Source organism: Parasteatoda tepidariorum, chromosome 11, assembly GCF_982258835.1.
Source record: "Parasteatoda tepidariorum strain Cologne lab strain chromosome 11, Ptep-v5.0, whole genome shotgun sequence".
NCBI classification, from domain to species: domain Eukaryota; kingdom Metazoa; phylum Arthropoda; class Arachnida; order Araneae; family Theridiidae; genus Parasteatoda; species Parasteatoda tepidariorum.
The window spans coordinates 75,812,882-75,832,633 of NC_141765.1; the positions used below are offsets into that span (position 1 = coordinate 75,812,882).

At 33.0% G+C, this 19,752-nt stretch overlaps 1 protein-coding gene across 1 annotated transcript in view; it reads left to right on the forward strand.

Annotated features, from left to right (window-relative positions):
* Positions 1-19,752, forward strand: part of LOC139427045 (doublesex- and mab-3-related transcription factor 2) — a 70,039-nt gene that overhangs the window by 32,286 nt on the left and 18,001 nt on the right. The window contains exon 2 of the mRNA XM_071187528.2: positions 1,689-1,870. Within this exon, the coding sequence (XP_071043629.1) occupies positions 1,698-1,870 (173 nt within the window). The 5' untranslated portion in view covers positions 1,689-1,697. The remainder of the gene's footprint in view (positions 1-1,688; positions 1,871-19,752) is intronic.

Here is a 19,752-nt window from a genome sequence, read left to right on the forward strand (position 1 = left end):
CTAGCAGAATGAAGAAATTGTTTAAATAATGAATCCTACAATAGGCAATGTTTTTTTAATTTGTTATTCTCGAACATAGCACATTTCAATGTTTTTAAAATGCCACTTAATATTCAGTAATTCCTTCAGTTATAGAAAAAAGAAATAACGTAAATTATATAAAACCTTGTGAATGTGCTTTAGAATTACTATACAATCTACAGTTTTTCAGGCACTTTTTTGTTGTTGTTTTTTTAAACTTTTTAGTCTAGAAGACTCTATTCAGTGCTGTAAAAATGATTATCCCTAAAATTTTGTATGTAGTTATAATAGGTTAAGTAAATTGGATTTTAGTATGAAATCCTCCTGCAAATGAACAACATAAAAAACTCAAATAATATCACGTAAAAAGTTCATGTATTCACGGTAAAGTTCATGTATTTTAAAAGCTTAGAAAATCATAAATAATTTATAAATCGATTTTCTTTTCGAAGGAGATTAAAAAGAAAATCTTTACTCAGAAATCAGCTGAAAAATTGTCTATCGCCTAGAAACTATGATTGTTATTAACTATTAATAAATACACCTATAGAAGCAATGGCAGAACATTATTTAAATTTTTTTTTCTATAGTCTGAACTAGGTTGCTTTGCAACAGCTGAAAATTCCTCTCTTGAATTAGTCTATGTGTTATCTTAAAATATTCATTTGCTTGGCTGTTTTCTGGGACCAAATATATGTAATTTATATAAATATAATAATATATCAGAGGGAGAAACTCCCCTTTGCTCTATTTCTAGTCTCCATAGCTGTAGACAATGTCATACTTTGTGGCGAGGGGAGTTCTTTCTATAGACAAACTATAACTGCTTGTTCGGGAAATTACCTTTGCTCAAGCGAATTGAAAATCTATAGTCAAATGAGTTGAAAATTTCAGTAGTGATTATTAATACTATGTATGTATATCTAAAACAGTGTTCTTAGATGCTTTATTTTGAGGAAATTCGTCTTCTAAAATGCTTTGAAACGGGGACGTTCTAAGTTATTTTTCAATACTAACGCAAGGCGCGATATGGAACCCAGTTATAGTAAATGTGATCAATTCTGATAGATTATTCGCCTTAATCGGCTCGCTTGGTTTGTTATGAATAATAACTAGCGATATTAACTGATTAATTAAATCGACCATAACATTTAAAATAGTTTTCTCTCAGACAGTTAAGGAATAAAATCTCTTCCTCCTTTAAGGAATTGTTAGGATATATCCAGGAGTCTCATTACAGAACTGTTTCATAGGACCGATGAGACTTATGCGCGATTATAAGCAGGGACCGTGGAATCAGGGGGTCGGAGGGAGCCCCCTCACTTTTCTAAAAGAAGGTGACACTTTCTGAAATTACAAATTTTTCACTCAATATTCGTATAATTTAATTTACAATTTAAAAAAAAAAAGATAATTTTTTATGTTTTAATTTAAAAATATGTCTCGAATACAATTGAGCCTTCCTTGGTGAAAATCAAATAATCCCATCCTCTGGCAAAGGACTTACATCCCCATTCTTGACCGATTCTTGGTTCCATACGTCACAGTGAACAGAATTGAACTAAATACCGTAAAATGAGAAATAATATATTTATTTATATTTTTAATCTTTAAATGTTCTAACTATCAAATATCAACCTAAGTATTGAATCAATAATTATATTTAGGTTCCATAGATGGAGGAAAGACAGTTAAGAAAACCAAAATGTGCTAAATGTAAAATTCATGGCGTTGTATCCCGTCTGAAAGGTCACAAGCGTTATTGTCGTTGGAAAGAGTGTCAGTGTCACCCATGTCTTTTTGTAGTTGAACGACAGAAATTAATGGCTGCTCAAGTTGCCCTCAGAAGGTAAACATTTTAACTCATTATAGGAGACTTTTCACTCATTTTATTTATGGTTTAAATTATTAATTTGATTGAATTATTACATTAAATAAATTATTTATAAGTCACCTCTTTCATAAATTCTCGAATCAAAAGAGTAAAACTCAGAGGCAAATTTAATTATAGAGACATTCAATGTATCATTTCAAATGGTTCATGAAAAGTCACTAAACAATCCTGTTGCAATAAGAGGTTTTTATATGCACGACTGCAGATATTGATATACGTGTAATATATGTTATTGGTTTCGCACAATTTCAATAGTTCGTACAAATATATTTTTAAAAATATAATTCTTCAATTGTGAACATTAAAAATTAATAAAAGTCGGTTTATGTCTTGATCCTGATTCCTCTCCCACGCATTTGATTGACTCCTTGACCTGAGAGTCAGAGGATGAAGGACACTAGAAGTGTCGTCCCCTACATTGGGGGTGGAGCGAAGGACTTTTTCTTGTGCGAAAGAGGTTTTTTTAGTTAGTATTAGCTGGACTATGAGAGAGAATGTCTGAACGAGAAGGGAGTAGTAGCGCTCTGGAATATTATATTCTGCCGTTCATGTATATTTTAATAATTTATTGTAAATAATTATTTAACCCAGATTCATGAAATAAATAAGTTATACCATCAAATCCATGGTCATCATTTAGAGGATTTCATTAAACGAACCGAAAGAGAAATGTCTCACAGTCTAATTAATAAAAATCTCAGAAAAGTCAACAATAGGAAGGAAAGACTCCAAAATTTTAGATAGTTTTCCATTGATAATCCAACATAATTTTGATTGTAACCATCAATAATCTTCATGTACATTATATTTTTTGATGGTAACCAACATAAGTAACCATCACACCAATCTAAGAATTCGGACTGATTTATGATGGTCCAACATAAGAATAGCAGCTTGTTTTGATGATTTGTTCATGTTAAACCATCAGAAACTACCATCATAGTTTCTTAGAAATCAAATGCTGTAACTATCATGAACCACCATCACCCCAATGTAGGAATTTGAACTGATTTATGATAGGCCAACACAAAAAAAGCCCAAATTGTTTTGATGGTAAATTCCTGCTAAACCAAGAAGAGTTATTATCAAACCATCATAAACTGCTGTTTGTAGAAAATGCAACACCATGAAAGAATCATCAGAATCAAATGAAATTTAATGCAGAAACGACTTGTACTGATACAAATAAATGATGAAATTTTCAAAACAAAAGAAACAAATTAAGCGTCCGAAATCAGTATTTGGTGCAGCCACCACGCGCTGCAATAAGTGCTGCTATACGACGTGGCATGGAGTCAAACAGATGTTGAATATCTGCTTGAGGAAGAGAATTCCATATCGCTTGTATGCGCAACCAAAGTTCGTCTTTGGAAACTGCAGGACGCGGATCACGAGTGAGACGCCGACCAACCATATCCCACACGTGCTCAATAGGCGACATATCCGGCGAATAAGCAGGCCAAGGAAGAAGTTGCATGCGTTGTGCTGAACAGAAGTCTCTAACAGTCCGCGCAACATGTGGGCGTGCATTATCCTGCTGAAAGATAGCTCCAGGGATGCCTTGAAGGAAAGGAACGACTTCGGACTGTAGCACTTCACGGACGTATCTGTTGCTATTGAGATTACCCTCAATTCGTATCAAATTGGATCGTCCATGATACGAAATCGCACCCCAGACCATAACTCCGGGTGTTCGACCACTATGTCGTTCAATAATACACTCAGGAAGGCAGCGTTGACCGGCATAACGTCTAACATGAACACGGCCATCATGGGTCCACAAATTGAAGCGTGATTCATCTGAAAAGACAACTTGGTGCCAATCAGCTCGCCAGTCTCTGTGCTCAAGAGCCCACTGCCGACGCAGCCGTCGATGATCCGCCGTGAGGGGAATCCTGTATAATGGCACCCTTGCACGCAATCCACGGCGCAGCAGACGACGACGAATTGACGAAGCCGACAATTGTACACCTGTAGCAGTAGACCAATGTGCTGCCAGCTGCCTGGAGGAAGCTGTGCGATCATTCACCGCCATGCGAAGCAGGTGTCGATCATCGCGCTCTGACGTCACCTTCTGTCGTCCAGTGCCTGTTTTTCGAGTTGTTCGGTGCTCGTCGGTCCACTGCTTCCAAACTCGCATCACTGTGGAACTGTTCCGCTGCATACGAGCTGCTATTGCGCGATAGGAAAATCCTCCTTCTCGAAGGCCGATTATCCTCCCTCGTTCAAACTCCGTAAGTTGCTTGAATTTCTTATTCTTCCGTCGTGGAGGCATACTCAGGTCTCACTAAACGTTTGCCACTAACAAATAATCATAGACTATTTTCAACGTCCCGCTACAGCACTTTATTTGTACGCTTTCAGCATCAATTCAGAGGGCGCTGCGCGCGCCACGCACGCGCGATGGTTCTGAAACTTTATTAATTTGCATAATATCCTATAATTGACATTTGCTGCGAATTTCATTTGATTCTGATGATTCCTTCATGGTGTTGCATTTTCTACAAACAGCAGTTTATAAATGCATTGTTGTACCATTACGAATTTCCATCATAATATCCTAGAAATCAAATGTTGGTATGATCATGAACAACCATTATCTCAAAGTAGGAATTTGGACTGATTTATGATGGTCCAATATAAAAAACCTAATTGTTTTGATGGTATATTCCTAAAAACCAACAAGAATTCCCATTAAACGTTCATGAAAATGTATAGTTGGAACCATCATGGATCATCACGGATCATCATGGATTGTTGGTCCATGATAGTCAAACTTCTCTTGATGGTTAACCATCAAAGTTTTAAAGTGAATTTCGTAGATTGATGGAAGTTTGTTAGCATATCAAAAACCATGAATACAAAATGTTGGATGATGGTGACTATCAAATGTTGCACTGATGAAGGTTGCCCTTTGAGCTTCCGAAACAGCTGTCTGTATTTTATAAATATTTTTGTGCTCTTTAACGTTGTTTGCTTTAGTTTGTATCAAATGATGTTGGACCATAATGGGTCACACTGAAACTAACATAAACCATCAAAATTTTTGGATGGAACCATCAAGAATTTTGATTTAGGAAGGCAAATTTTCATTTTTAAAAATCTTTTCATTGTTCTTAATAATGGCAGTTGTTGTGCTTTATTTATGTGGTATTAGAGCTACTCAATGGGCTATTGGCGACGGTCCGGAGGATGATTCGAAAGAAACGCTACTACAATTTTGATCCTCTGCAGAGAGGATGGTTATTCCGCTTTAGTAGCTTAACGAACTGTGCGTGAAGTGAATCATTTTACAGTAGAACAGTTTAACCAGAACCGATACCGCGTACTCTTGGTTTCTATTTGATTAAGCATTTGATTATTCGGTAGGTAGGTCAAAATGGTCACCTACCGATTCACTGACCACAGCCAGTGATGTTTAACTTTGGTAATCTATTTGAGACCACGTTTTACTTCCATTGTGCGACTTATTGTTTCCAATAAATCTTGACGCAGATTTTTACTATTTAAATTTCATTAAATACAATGTGAGGGTATTAATGGGTGTGGTATACAACTAAATCATTTTAAGGAGTTATTTAAATATAGTATCATCCACTTTTATAATAATATAAATGCTTTTATTGCCCTGAAATGTAAACGATCGACATCATTTATATAGGATAACATTTCTTCTGTTATCAGACTCATGACTGTTGGACTTTTGAATCCAATCTAATTACCTTTTCAGTCCAAATTATATTTTATTTCATTACCGTATTTAAACAGCCGATCCGATTTTTGGGACTACTAATGTTCAAATCCGTAATTTTGAACCCCATCCAGAAGATAACTCCTGGAAGAAATGTGCCTTGATGGAGGACTTTTTGATAGAACTATTTATACTTTTTGATAGGCGTTACATGGAGAAGAAAATCACGAAAGCTTCCCGCGGTAAACCTGGCGATAAGAGGACTCTAACCCATTATCTACCTACCACTGAGGATATTTTATGCTAGCACTGTGGTCGGTGCAAGCCCGATGCGGAATTCGTATCGACCAACCATTACAGAGATTCGAACCCGGTTCACCTCATTGGAAGGCGAATTCTCTATACCCTGAGCCACCACTGCTCGGGGTGGTATTACAGTGGAACCCTAATTTTACGTCATCACGGCTCTCATTGCAAATTGGAGCATAGCTCTCTTCATTTCACTGTATTTGTTGCCAGATATTTTGCCTCTCCCCATGTTTTTCTTATTGTTTCACTTAACTAGCTCCAAGTATATTTAGGTTTTTCTCTTTTCCCATTTTCTTGCGAATTCCAATCAAAAACTTGTTTCATTTTAAAATTTCCAGAACATGACCAATCAATTTACGTTTTTTAGTTTTCAGTTTCGCTTTTTTAGGGATTGCTGCGCTGTTAACTTTATGAAACTACTTGATACTCAAGATTTTTCTTAAACTGTTGTTAATAGGATGTTTTTCGTGTTATTTTCATGGTAGCGCCATGATACATTTAATATTAGTTTTGAAGATTCTAATTTTGTTGAATTTGTTATATTTTTCCAGAATTTATTGAGAATAGAATAATTGCTTCGGGCTTAATTTAATCTATTTAGTTTATTTTCATCAGTTTCTCTTTTGTCGTTAATTATACTTCTAAAATACGTAGAACTGTTAATCTCTTCTAGTTCGCTATTGTTTTCGAATATGTAATTAAATTGTTTTCAAAATTTTATGTTTATTTTGGTTGATAATAAGCCTCTTTTTTCCGTGCCGCTACATTTAAAATGTTTGCATGTCTTCAGTAACACGAGTCAAAATTAAGATAAAAAAGGTTCCATCTCATTACCTTTATTATTATCATCTGATGTTTCCAGTGATGCTTAACTTCGGTCTATGTTTGTGGGACTCCAATAAATCTTTTCATTCAATACAAGGCAAGGCTATTAATAGGTGTGTTTTAATATTTAACTGTTTTCTGGTTTTTATAATTACTTGGTCACCTGGTGCGGTTTTTATAATGCTATGTTCATTGTATATTTAGTTTTGGTGCTATGTAAATGACATTTGTTTTCTTGCTGCTTTGGGAACTTTGCTAACTATTTACCGCTTAGTTAATGATGTAAACGTTTCATGTGGACACCATCATTTACAATACATGTTCGTATATTAGGTTCCAAATGTTATTTTCTTGGCCTAACATCTATAATTTACACTGATGTAAGAAATTAAGAAAATTTGTTGACTTGGTCGATTTTCTCTAAAACTACTGGACTGGTTTTAATGAAATTTTATATGTACATACATTTGATACAATACAAAACAAATATCCATTCAACAATTGTAATATACAAGCATGATCGTGCATAACACTCGTTGAAGTCGGAAGGTATGAAACAGCGGTTGCTGAATAAACAAAATAAAACAAACAAAAAATTGGGTTAATAGGTGGTGTGATATCCTCTTGCAGATATACAGTCCTTGCAGCGTTATTCCATACTTGAAATAAGGCAGTTTATCATTTCCTGTGGCAATTTCATACCTTCGGACTCCAACAAGAGTTACGCCTTATCATGCGCGTGTATTACAATTGTTGAATGGTTATTTGCTTCGTATTGTATCTATGTATGTACATATCAAATTTCATTAAAATCGTAATTTCTTACACCAGTGTATATTACGGACCATTCTTCTATTGGAGATCTGAAAACAGCACATCTGTGCATTTACACCCGTGCGACGCAGGGTCACTCTTGGGGTTGTTTTATTTGAAGGCCTCCTTTGTTCGATTCTTCTACTGATAAGATGTGCATTTCCAGACTTCCCCGGATGGGGCAGGGTGGGATTAAATTAAATTATTGTCATCAAATTTCCGGGAACATTTATATATGTTAAAATTTCTTCGGTTGTCAAGCATCCAAATAATTCTCATTAAAATTTTCTGAAATTCTGATTTGAGTTAGTTATTCTGAAATGGCAAAATTCTATTTGGGTCTGAAAAATAAGAAATCCTTATTTTGTTTAGGAATTGATTTGCTCTAAATTTTATTGAAATAAGAGTTACATTAAAATAGTTATACTACTCTCTTAAAATGAAAGAGTGATTTCCCCTACTCAAAAAAGAGTGATATTTTTTTAACTCAAATTGAGTGAAATACACCTTTATTTGAGAGAAATTCTTGCTTTGCCTTCACTCAAACTTGAGTGGTATTTATTTAAGCAATATTTGAGTGCTTTTCGCTCAAACTTGAGTGATTTACTTATTATTTAATTGTGTGCGAGTTATAAGCTGCAATTTCTATCGTTTTATTTTAAAAAGCAAACGATAATAAATCTAAATAAAATTGTTATGTTCTGTGATCAAAATAGATTATGTCTTCGCTTTTATTTTGCGCTTAATTTTTTTCTGGAGAATATGTCACTTAATATTTTGAATTTAGAAGAATTAATACAACTTTTAGTTCACAGCGGTATTTCTGATGTTGTTGTTGTTGTTAATTTACGTCGCACTAGAGCTGCACAATGGGCTATTGGCGACGGTCTGGGAAACATCCCGGAGGATGATCCGAAGACATGCCATCACAATTTTGATCCTCTGCGGAGGGGATGGCACCCCCGCTTCGGTAGCCCGACGACCTGCGCGCGAAGTCGAGCACTTCACGGTAGCACAGTTTAACGAGGACCAATGCCGCACACCCTCGGTCCCTACGCAGACTGATCCAAGTGTTCACCCACCCGCACACTGACCGCAGACAGTGATGCTTGACTTCGGTGATCTGCTGGGAACCGTGTCTTAGCGATCAGTCCACTGCGGGACGCGGTATTTCTGAAGAAGACGCTGTTTTACTTTTTGGTAAGTAGATATACTTTGTTGTTTTTATTTTTAAAATACTTTTATTTAGAATGTGTTATATAAACATTCCAATTAAATTAACTGTTTTTCAGCGTTTTTAAATAAAATACTATTCATTTGAATTATTTGTCAAAAATTTTTTTTTAAATTAAAGGTGTTAAGTGTGGATGATTACAGAATATTAAAAAAATCTGATTCCATGCTTGAATCTTTGTCAAGCATGTGGTGATATATTATATCTGCAAAGAGTTTTAGAATTTTTTCAAATCTCATATTGAAGTTTTAACATTTTATTTTAATATAATACATTTATATCCATGTTTCAGTTTTTTTGATGTATAATTTTGTTTCAAAACATTTGTGAATAATTAATTTCATAGCATTCTGTACCTCTTTTATAAAAAATATTTACGAAATAATTTATTGCTCATACAGTCTATAATTGCTGTTATTTAAATTGTTTTCTATTAATAAAGTTGACTGTCTTTAATTTATGAAAGTTCACATTTGCAAGATCCATTCATTCAAATCTGTATCTTCAGATGTTCGATGCATTTTATTATATATATATCATTAAAAAAAAGTGGAAAATATCATATATAAAAAAATTAAACAGTATTTTGAATTTTTCTGTTTTTATCCTGTTTTTAACTTTTATTTATTTGGAATTCAGATTTAATACTATTTTCGTATTTCATAAAGTATTTATCATTTATCACATTATACAAACTATTTTTCCTTTGTTGCTAGCATGAACTTTCTTACCACTTTTCTTCCAGTTCAATTTTCGAGGCAAGATTGAAAATGCAGAATTAATATTTAATTAAAAGTACAATGCTAATTAGAGTATTTTAAAATACAAATAAATTAGAATTTCACAATGGTAACAGATTAATAGTAAAAAAAAGGAGTGCAGTATTAAAAAATAATATTTATTACGAATATTTATTATTATCAATTTGATTTTTAATAAATATATATATATATATATATATATATATTTCAATATTCATCTGTACTCGTAATTATTATAAAATTTGGTATGAATTAATGCATGTAAGCTATTTTAACGCTATTTTTAACCACGTGCCAAATAACTCCATTTTTTTTTTCCTTTAACAGCAGTGAACCAATGTCGCGGAGGCGAGCAACATTACCCACTCCATACTGTCATAGGGTGACAAGCCGTAATGTTTACATTTTCCGGTGCGTGTGACGTCACATAGGGAGTGCAAGAATTCTCACTGTGAACTTGCGACCTTATATAAAGTTGTGGTTTGTTTACTCTGATTACTTTTCTTTAAAGAATTAAATTGTGATTAAATTGCATTTCAGAGTAACTGTAATTGAAGTTACACATCCGAATTCTAGTTTTTGATATTAGACGGATTAATTTATTCCGTAGTTGTCTTTTTTAGACCACTAACTGTTCTTCCCATGTGGACCGTATTGGATTTATTCTAAGAATTTAAAGGTAAGTTAGTTATCAATTTTTTTCTTGCTTGTGTGTATTTAAGTTTATATTGTTCAATCACCAAATATTTATCCATGAAATTACTGTCGGTTTTAAACGATTTTCCAAAAGTTTACGAACTATTTTCACAGTTCAAATTTCTTCTAGAAGAAATTCGATTTTATTTTTAACAATATTTATTTTGAGCACGGATAGATGCAAACTTAGTTTTGTATCAAACTTGATTGGAACATGTGCTTCAAACCTAAATGTATAATTAAACTAATGCTCTAACAAAATGCTCCATTAGCCTAATAAGTCGATGGAATTATACTATATTGTTAGTAAACTTCTCTTCAAGTAAATTATCTTAACTGTACATAAATTACTACAAGAATGTGAATGGGTTAGCAAATTACCCTATAGGTTATTTTAAAAGAATTCCCTACATTTTAAATTATATTAATGGATAAGTTGCAAATCAATAGAGGCTGCAATTGTCAGAAAACTTTCTGATTGCTCACAAACAAAAAAAAGCTTATTACAATATATATTGACTAATTGATTTTTCGTAATATATTGAAGTCTTAAAAAATAATAATCATAATATATAAACAAAAATGTACTTATTTTTGAAGAAATTAACTTTTCCTCTCATACTTGGAAAGAAATCTTACCCATCACTCGCATAGGCAAGCCAATGTGATACATAAGAAAAACATTTCCTTTCACTAATAGCTCATGTTTAAAAAAAATCTCTCTTTGTTTTAAAATTTTTTGAGCTTATGAATATTAATAATTTGAGATTCAATTTATGCCCATGCTGACAGTCAGTAATGAAATATATTTTGTTTTCATTTCCATTAGAATTCATCAATTCCTTTCATTAATTAATAGCTTTTATTTTTTTTTTTAAATTTTCAATTGATATCTGAAATAGTGCTTTGTGTTAATACAATAAATAGTGCTTTTATAAGTATTTTATTACGCTTTAAAATCTTTTGTTTGACACCATGATGGAAAAAGTTTTTGGCCCAACATCTGTGTGCGCAGAAAGCTTTTGGTTTCATACGAGTCTGCTTATATGTAATTTAGCTAATGAAAAGGTGTGTATTCGAGTACAAATATTTTAAATAATTCTCACATCGTTTGTAACTTGGAAATCAACAGTTTTTGTGTATTGAGTGTAATTTAATTCAAATGCTGTAAATTTGAATATTTGATTTTTTTTCCTTCTTAGATGCCTCGCACATGTTGTGTCCCAAAATGCCGTTCAAATTATAGAGGTGAGCAGTATACTACAGTATTCTACTTCCCGAAGGATGCAGACTTAAATTTAAAGTGGCAGAATTGTATACACAGAGTAAGTTACACCGTAACAAATATAAGTTGAAGGATCACTTGGAGCATCGGAAGGGGGCTCAAAGAACTCTCCAGGTAAGACGACAGTTTGTCCATAGACCATCTCAACACAAGATGCATTGAGATCCTCCTTGAAGCAAGTTCGCAGTCCTAGTAAAACTACTGGTAAAGATTCAGTCCATTTGGTGTTGTGGCACCGAAAATCTTGCTTCAGAGAACGGTGGAACCGTTCAACCATACCGTTTGAAGAAGGATGGTAGGGGGTTGTGCGAATTCGCTGTATTCCAAACATAGACTTCAGGCAGGAGAAGAGATGAGATTGAAATTGTCGGCCTTGGTCTGTAGTCAAGATAGCAGGCACTCCAAAGCGAGATACCCAATGAGCGATGAAGGCCTTGGATACTGTTTCCGCTGAGACGTCACTGAGAGGGATGGCCTCCGGCCACCTAGTGTAGCGATCAACACACGTCAGCAAATAGTTAAAGCCATCAGAAGGTGGAAGGGGTCCAACTAAGTCGATATGCACGTGCTGGAATCTCTCAGAAGGTAGGTTGAAAGGCTGTAATGGACTTACAGAGTGTCTTTGGACTTTGTTTCGTTGGCAATTCAGGCAGGAACGAGTCCATTCTGCTACGTCTTTCGGCATGGACGGCCAGATGAATCGATCTTGCACTAGGGGCTTGGTAGCGCGTATACCAGGGTGCGACAAGTTGTGCAATGAGCAGAATACTTCATGGCGAAGTTTCTTGGGTATATAAGGTCGTACTTTTTCCTTACTGACATCGCAGAAGATTTCGAGATTATTTCCCATTTTAAAAGGTTTTAAATTTATTGATAAGTTATTAGAAGAGATTAAAATTTTGAGTTCCTCATCAGTCTTTTGACAATCGGCTAAGCTTTTAAGGTCAGTTGTGGAAAGGTTAATTGCTTTTATTCTAGAAAGAGCATCCGCAACAGTGTTATTCGAACCGGAAATGCGTCTGATATCTGTACTGAACTGTGCGATAAAGTCTAACTGCCGAAGTTGGCGTGGAGAACAAGATTCGGATTCTCTATTGAAAGCGAAAATTAAAGGGCGATGATCTGTAAATATAATAAACTGTCGGGCTTCTAAAATATATCTGAAATGTTTTATTGTACAGAAAATGGCTAATAACTCCCTATCATAAGTGCTGTAGTTTTTTTCTGTTGCGGTTAATTTACGGGAATGAAATGCTATTGGGTGAATGCCAGATGGTGTGTGGGATTGCAACACAGAACCTATGGCTGAATCTGATGCATCTACCATTATTGATAAATTATGATTAGGAGAAAAATATGACAAAGTAGCAGAATTGGCTAAATTAAGTTTACATTTATTAAATGCTTCCACAGCGACATCGTTCCAAGGGATCAAAGTTTTATCATTTTTCTTGGAGTTTTTCAAAAAATCGTGTAATGGGGCTTGGGTTTGAGCTGCATTTGGTAAAAAACGCCGATAAAAATTAATCATTGCTAAAAATCTGCGAAGCTCCGCAATATTTCTTGGTTGGGGATAATCAGTTATCGTTTTTACTTTTTCAAGTAAAGGTTTAATCCCTGATGGTGTAATTAAGCACCCTAAAAATGAAACTTGCGGTTTACCGAGAACACATTTTGAAGGGTTAAGTTTCAACCCGTGTTCTTCAAGGCTTGTGAAAATTTGTCTTAAATGTGCTCTGTGTTCATCTGCATTTTTGGATGCGATAAACAAATCGTCAAAATATGGGATACAAAAATTAAACCCTGGCAAAACTTGATGTATATACCTTTGAAAAGTTTGACCAGCGTTTCTTAACCCAAAGGGCATATATACATATTCAAAGAGGCCAAATGGCGTTGTAACAGCTGTTTTCGGAATATCCCCAGGAAAAACAGGAATTTGATGGTACGCGCGGGTTAAATCTAGAGTTGAAAATATCGTCATGCTCTCAAATTGTTGCGTACAATCTTGGATATGTTGAACGGGGTATCGGTCGGGGACGGTTATTGCATTAACACGACGATAATCCCCACATGGCCTCCAATCACCATTTGCTTTCTTTACCATGTGAAGCCGACTAGCCCAAGGGCTTTTTGATGGACGAATAATTCCCTGTTCTAACAAATACTCAAATTCTTTCTTTGCTGCCTCAAGGATATCTGGTGAGAGTCTTCTGGGTTTCGCATAAACAGGTTGTCCGAGAGCCTCAATATGGTGATAAACCAGCGACTCGGAATTTAATTTATTTACTATTGAAGGATTTGTCAACGATGGAAATTCATTTAAAATTTGCTGAAAAGGTGAGTCATTTAGAACTGGAGTAATTTCTATAATTTGAGTTGATTTGCTTGAGGAGAAACCAGTTGATTTTAAATTATTTAATTTATAAATTAAACAGTTGTTACGAACATCGACCAGTAAATCAAAATGATTTAAAAAATCAACTCCAATGATTGCCTGAGTTACATCGGCTATAATAAAGTTCCAAGAAAATTTCCTGCTTAAATTTAAACCAAGATTTATTAATTTAGTACCATATGTTTGGATTTTAGAACCATTTGCAGCATATAGTACCAAAGTTTCTGGATAATTAGCTTTTGAACAAAATTTCGGAATGACTGAAACATCTGCGCCTGTGTCTATCAAAAATTTTAATTTCGTATAGGGATCGGCCAAATAAATACGATCAATATGGCGTTCACCACTCATGGCCTGGAGTGACTGCCCTGTTTGTTTCCCGAATTTTGAAAAGTACATGGGGGTTTGCATTTTCTAGCTCTATCTCCAAAGTTAGTGTGATAAAAACACATATTATTCTGTGGTTCACGGTAATAATTTTGTCTAGAACGGGACCTACTATGATTTCTATTACCCCGATAGGTATTAGTTCGCTCACGTCCTTGTCTATTTTGCTGAGCTTCCTGAAAACTAGTTTTTAGTTCATTAATTTGTTTAGTAAGTTCAGAAATTTGATCATAAAGTGAAGGATTAACGCTAGTTACAACTGATTCAGCAGAATTTATTTGGATAAGGCTAGCGAGTTCAATAATCTTATCAGCCATTGCAGCTAATTGAGTTAAATTTTCGTTTGACGCATCAAGAATAGCTTGTATATTTTGAGGCAATCTGGCTAACAACAGCGATTTAAGAATGTTTTCGCTAAGATGAGATCCTGCATGTTCTCGCCTTCGAGCATCACAAATAGGAGGGACGTTGATCACCTAACTCTAGTCCTTGCAAAAGTGTTCTAATTTTAGAAGCTTCACTCGCTGAAAAAATACTAATTAAGCGATTTTTTGAAGCTGTATATTTGTTTGCAGTAGGTGGGTTTAAAACTAAATCCTAAACAGAGTTAAGTATATCAGATTCAATAGCCGCTACAACGTGATGAAATTTGGTAGCGTCGGTAGAAATTTGAGAAATTGAAAATTGCGATTCTAACTGTGAAAACCATAACACGGGATTGCTTTTCCAAAACGGAGGTGGTTTAATTGCTACGCGAGAAATTTGAATGTTAACTAAAGCTCCTTCATTCACCACGTTTCCTGGCTGTTCGTTTTCCGGCATTTTTTGACCAAAAAAAATCAAAACAATAAATAGAATAAAGGTAAAATATTTATAATTTTTTTTAACGCTATATAAACACTAATCCAGAAGATAAAAAAACGCGCACAGTACTACCACAAAATCAGACACAAATACGTGGGTATAACATACAAAATTTTGAACTTAAAAAGGAATATGAATAAAATTAAAATAAACATATTGCTAATAGATTTAATATCATTATATTGCTAGGAAAGTTCCGATTAAATAAAGAATCAACTTAAAGTTTAAGTCCGGGTCTACCAATTATAGCACGTGTGTGCTTTAAAGTCAAGAATAACATGCTATATTTAAATTGTGTTATTAAAAATTATTTGATCTAGTTAATTACAAATAAAAAATGAAGAATAAAAAATCTTAAGTTAAGGAAAATTTAATGTGCAACAAAAACATATAATGAAAACTTACATTGTAAAGAATTTAAATAATTGTAAAGAAGGTTTGAGGAACGCGTCCTCTCTCCATGCGAGTCAGTTTGGAAGTGAGCATGAGGGGGTTTTCAACCGGTTAAGCCGGCTGGGTTTACCTCACTTCAGTTCGTTTTGGAGTGGACAGGATGGTTGTCGAGGCACATACTTGGGGACTGGACGGTTACCGAGGCACACCACAGAGCATAAACCTAGCTATGTATTACTTGGTAAATTTCAAACAGACTGTATTGAAGCAAGATTCAGCCAATAAGAGTGGTGGAAATTACCACATTGGTGTTTCTCAAGTGCTGGAGTCTGGGCGAAAACTCAAGCTTCTGAGTTTGATGACTTTAAAATCTAATAAGTTGGGGACATTTCAAATAGAGTCATTTTTGGAGGCTGTTAAGGATGCGACTAAGATGAAAAGTTCAACAGCAATATCTTAAGAATTTTTTTTAGATATTCTTTTCTTATCTGAAATGGTCCAAGTTAGTGAGGAAAATTTAAATGTACTAATGTACATAGGTGGTTATGTTGCTAGAAAAGCTTTGAACGGGTGCATTGATTGCAAAAATCAATTGACAATCGATAAAGAACTTTCGTTTCAAGCTTCCGGCGATATAAAACAATATCTTTCATCACTTGATCGAGGTTGTCTTTTATGGCCAAGTGACTTCACTTTCAATATATGTCTGGCAGTTTTTAAAATTTTTCAAACTTGCATCAGTGCTAATTATGAGGATGCATTTTTAAAAGTGCCTAAGCAACGGCAACTGTTATGTGAGTTATCCAATGAAAAACTGCTAGACGAAATATATTATGAAGCTCTTTGTGTTTGCAGTAAGCCTGTAAGTATTTTGTTGAATTCCTGTATTAAAACTATGAGTAACATATTACTTAATAATTATATTAAATTCAAGAATGATAGAAAAGTTGTTAAAAAAGATAATGCTAGAAAACTGGCTACTGTAAAAATGTAAAATATATGTTTAGTTAGTAATAATTGTTTTTCTGTCAGCATTGATCCATATTTACATGTGAGAATTACTATTTTATACCAATTGAGTTGAGATACAAAAGTCATAAAAATTATTTTGCACTTTTTTTTTTGCAATGTGCAGTAGCAATTCTGTTTTGATTAATTTTAAGCAAACTGTTATAGCTTTGTTATCAATATGACCTTACCATTTATGTTTACAAGTGAGAATCTTACGATTGATTATGTCTTTTTTAAAAATATGTTGTATAAGAATCTTATGATTTTTATAAACCCTCATTTTAGCCTTATTATTTTTCTTTTTTGTGTACTTAAATGTTTTAGTGGCTGCTTGTTTCGTTTATTTCATTTCGCTGTCTCTCATTGTCCTGGTAACAATAGACAGTGTAATAGCTGTCATTCTGTAACCTAGATTACTGTTTTTAGTTATTATAACTAAGACAAAATATTTTAACAAAACCCTCAAGTGGATAATATTTAAGCTAATTGTGTGTTGCAATTTATAAATTATCAATTTAAAAATTATAATTTTTACTTGTCAACAGGGTATAAGAAAATCTGTTGTTTTTTTTTTTCAAATTTTATTTAGATAAGATTTTGATTTAAATTACATTTTTTAAAAAATAAATTCATACATATACTTTTAAAGGGAATCATATTTTTTAAATTTGAAAATAAAATATTTGCTTAGCACGTAGATAATGAAATAACTACCTAAAGTATTTTTTTTTAAGTAGATGATAATTTCAAGAGCATAGCAACAGTATTGACAAATCATATAATGACTTATTTTATTACAAATTTCATAGGAAAGGTTTTAGAAATACAGCTTTACAGAAATATTGATCACATGCAATAACAATAATATTCATTTTTATTTATTGTTTAAATTTGTTTTGTCGCTTCTTTTTCAAGAATCTATTTGTTATTTGTTGAACAAAAATGTCAGCTTGGCAGCCTTTTCCACCACTGATTGGTTTTTTATTTTACTATGTTACTTGATTTCTTATTTTACCTATCTTATCTACTTCAAAATTATCATGAAAATATAACCAAAGTGGATCATATTTCCCTCCCGTAGACATTTTTTACTAGTTTAAACTTAAACTATAGGCTTTTCTTAAGTAACATGTATTAACAAAAGCTATATTTAAATTTAAAAAAAAAATGTTAGAGTAGAGTTTTTTTTTTAGATTTTAATTAATGATTTTTTAAAAATCAGTTGATTTGTGTCAATAATTTTTAAAAAAAAATCAATTGATATAAATCCTTGACACTCTGCTTGTCAAAGAATAAATAAGTGAGTTATTTAACCAAAATTGTTATTTTATTAATCAAAGAATTGGTTTGCTAATTTTTCAATCGATGTTCATGTTAAAATTGTCTAATTTTAACAGATTAAAAAAACTATTTAGTGGAGTGAAAATAATGGAATGCATGCATTAAGTGCTCAAATATTTTCATATATTCATATGCTAATTGTATTCTTTTAATCAAAATAAGTTTGTATTTGTATAAGAGTCTAAAATCTGCTCTTATTTCCCAGAAAGAGTATGCTAAATATGTATGTTTGTATCTCTTTTGAAATTTATATATGTTTAAAGTTGATAATAAAGAATGATTGGAGAAAGATCAATAAAATTTTAAATATCTGCTTCTTGTGTTATTTTGATTGATTTAGTGGTATTATAATATGCAATTTTGTAGATAGCAATTTGTGATTTTCATTATTATATTTTGATCTGTAAATGCTTTTAGATTTAATATTATTTTTAACGATTTTAGTTTGAAAGGGCAAGGAAATAATCTTTAGGGCATATATTTTCATTTATGTTTATTATTAAGTAAAGTATGAAAAAAGGTGTGAGGATGAGTCGAAAGTAAAAAATACTTTATATTAAATGTACATCCTTAATTATTGAATGCATTTATTATTATTTAAAATCATAGTAATTCAGTTCATGATAATTTTTGTTCTTAATACAGAGAGAATAAGACAAAATATTTTTGTTTATTGTAATTATTTTGTTAAGAATAAAAGAAGGGAAGATAAATAAAATTAATAGCTCCAAGAGAAAAATTTACCCCATCCTGATTTAAAATGAAGAAGAAATATAAAGCGAATTTCACATTCATTTCATTTTTATTATTAAGTAAAATATGAAAAAAGGTATGTAGGTGAGTGAAAAAACGACCAATACTTTATATAAGTGTACATCACCATTAATAATTGCATACATTAATATTATTAAAATCACATTTCAATTTATGATAATTTCTGTTTTTGAATGCAGAAAGAATAAAATAAATAGTTTGCGTTTATAGTAGTTTATTAAGAATAAAAGAAGGGGCATAAAAAATATTAGCTACAAAATAAAAATTTATCCCTTCCAGATTTAAAGTTAAAAAGAGTGTTATAAAGCTAATTTCAGTGTAAAAGCACCCTCGCTTCTTCCTCAGCGATGCACTCCCTGAGTGACGTCACGTTCGCTATCTTACGGCTTGTTCCGCACTTCTCTAGGAGGCTTTAGGTGAGCCATATTCACAGAGCACACAACAGACAACAAAGCATACAGAGAGGGAAACGTCCATGCCCTGAGTGGGATTCGATCCCGCGGCCTCAGACTTCATAGTCAGGCACGCTGACCGCAACGTCACCTGGCCGGTAAACTCCATTTATAGATCCCCTGTATTTTATATCATTTATTAAAAATAATTTTTTTTCTTATATTCCAGTTCTCAGATAGTTTTCATATTCAGAACAAGTTCCCTTCGGAATGTGTAGTAAGATTTCCTGGTCTAAGCATATTTAATAGATTTTCCCATTAATTATATAAATGTGGAGGGGCAAAACTGTAAACGTGCCAATTCTCTTGGTTTTTAATAGTATAGTTATTTTAACTGTACATGAAAAGGAAATATATCGTGACCGACGGATTACCACTACGGTTAAGTCATATGATACATATGATTGAGACAACAGAGACTTCCTTTTTTAAATTTATTTCGATAACTGAAAAAGGATTTAAATTCCAGGCGAATCGAGAAAAAAGCATGAATGTTGATGAAATTAACATTAAAATTTGCAATATGATAAATGAATTTTTGTCAAATCAAAGAGTACCGGCTTTCTCATTAAATTGAAAATAAATTAAAATTTAGACGATTTC